Genomic DNA, 2,020 nt, shown 5'->3' with positions numbered 1-2,020 from the left:
TTGTCTTCTTGCGGCGGATGACAGAACTCACTTAGAGCAGGCAGGTTTAGGGCTTCAGGGGTATCCCTCTCACCCTGTCCTGTAACATAACCACCTACCATCATTTCTGCCCAAAAAAAGTTGATAAAAGTAAAAGACCCTTGTTCTTTCCTAGTATAAATCACAATGCAACTCTTGGTATTTTTCTATATTAATTTATATATATATTTTTTTTTTTTAAAGTAACAACAATTAGTATATGAGATCTGCCATGGAAAGCTGACTACTAGGAAAATCTGTAATGTGTTTAATTTAAATCTCAGCTTCTTTATGTATGAAACTAAGTAACAATGCCTACCTCAAAAGACAGTGAAATGATGTTGATGAGTAACACATAGAACAGAATAAGCCTCACGTTGGTGTCAGTTTTCCTCTGTATAGTCCAGTGTGTTATAAAGTACATAATGCGTATGCATGCGGATAATCAAGGTTATCATTAATCATGATGGATTTTTCCATCATGAAGATAAACTATAAGCATAAATAGATTATTTCAGACCCAACAGTTTATACAAAGACAGATAGTTTTATTAGATTTACTTTAAAAACACCCTGTGCCTATTTTTGACAGCTACCCACAGCCGCATTCATCCACCACCATGTTTTCATAATGTCGTAGAATGACGTTGTCATCATTGTCCTGATAAAGCATGGAAATGGGGGACAGCCTGGTGGGGATACAGACGGCCTGGGGGATGTCCGGGTCCACGGCATGCATCAGTGCTTGCATGAAAGCGTAATTGGAGCTGTTGAGGGAGGTGGTCAGTGAGAAAGGACAGTTTCCGTGACAGTAATTTGCCATGAAGCCCTTGGGGGCGATGATCCACTTGTCCCAGCCCAGGTCCTGGAAGTTGATGAACAGCTGGTGACGATGGCAGAGATTCTTACAGGAAGCCTGAGGGGCAGGGAGAGCTGCTCTCTTTTTTCGTAGAGCAGGGTGACACTGCTCAGGGTTTAGGGTCACTACCAGCAAGGAAGCACTCAGGGAAGCTCTCAGTCTAGAACAGGTGACCTCATGCTGAAAATTCCACTGTGAGTCTCCGCTTCCTTTAACCAGTATCTCGAGGAACAAACCTAAGTTCTTCAGGGAGCTGTTCTTGCGATCCTTTAGCACACTCAGCAGGTTGAAGTGAAGAGTGCCTTGAGGCCATGGCACGGACTGCAAGATTAACACTCTACCTGACCTCGGGGTGGATGGGCCCCACACATGAGGATCCCCAACCAGGCACAGCGCCAACTCCAACTCAGGGTGCAGGTTGTAGTAAGTGTTGGGCCCCAAGTCCAGGCCCAGCCGGGCCACTGTTAGCTGTTCCTTCTCTTGGATGGCAGACAGGTTAAAATAAAGGAGCTTCTGCAGGCACGAGACTTGGGAAGATTTCGAGTATAAGAAGAAACCTAGATGGGAACAGACACATGTGAGGGGCACTGTAACATACTTTACTTTTCTATCTACCTGTATGATTGAAATACCCAATGTAAGGTGGATAGCCACGCACACAGAACAAAAGCAGCAAATTATCATTTACACACAAACCCTAGCATTTGGGACCATTTGTTTCTCTCATTCTTCATTCAAGGCCAAAGACCCTGATCTTACACCTGCAGCTGCAGAGCTGTCCTGCACAGACTTTGGAAGTTTCCTAAATCTAGGAAAAAATACTTATTTTCACTAAATTCTTCAATGAAATAGGGCATCTCTTTTCATCATGAATATCAGCAACAAATTCCACTGTTATCTGGGCCTATGCCAATACAAATCATAGGTATGTTCATATGTTAGATCATGAAAAAAATCCTAAAACAGCACTTATGCTCACACTACTTTGAAATTAGAGTTCTAGATCCTTTGCCAGATTTTATTTGTTGCTTTAATAAGACATCAGCTATGTTACTATACATAAATGTTTTTAAATATGTGCCGTGCCCGCACGCCAGGGATAGAGTCTGCGCAGGGGGACATAGAGGTTGAAGAGTCAGCACA

At 42.9% G+C, this 2,020-nt stretch overlaps 1 protein-coding gene across 1 annotated transcript in view; it reads right to left on the bottom strand.

Annotated features, from left to right (window-relative positions):
• Positions 1 to 610: 610 nt before the first annotated feature.
• Positions 611 to 2,020, bottom strand: part of GDF3 (growth differentiation factor 3) — a 4,536-nt gene continuing 3,126 nt past the window's right edge. The window contains exon 2 of the mRNA XM_004692579.1: positions 611 to 1,434. Coding sequence (XP_004692636.1) covers positions 611 to 1,434 — 824 coding nt within the window. The remainder of the gene's footprint in view (positions 1,435 to 2,020) is intronic.

This window comes from Condylura cristata, unplaced genomic scaffold (assembly GCF_000260355.1).
Source record: "Condylura cristata isolate star-nosed mole 26May11 unplaced genomic scaffold, ConCri1.0 scaffold00034, whole genome shotgun sequence".
Taxonomy (NCBI): Eukaryota; Metazoa; Chordata; class Mammalia; order Eulipotyphla; family Talpidae; genus Condylura; species Condylura cristata.
This window is presented reverse-complemented; position numbering and strand designations above follow the sequence as displayed.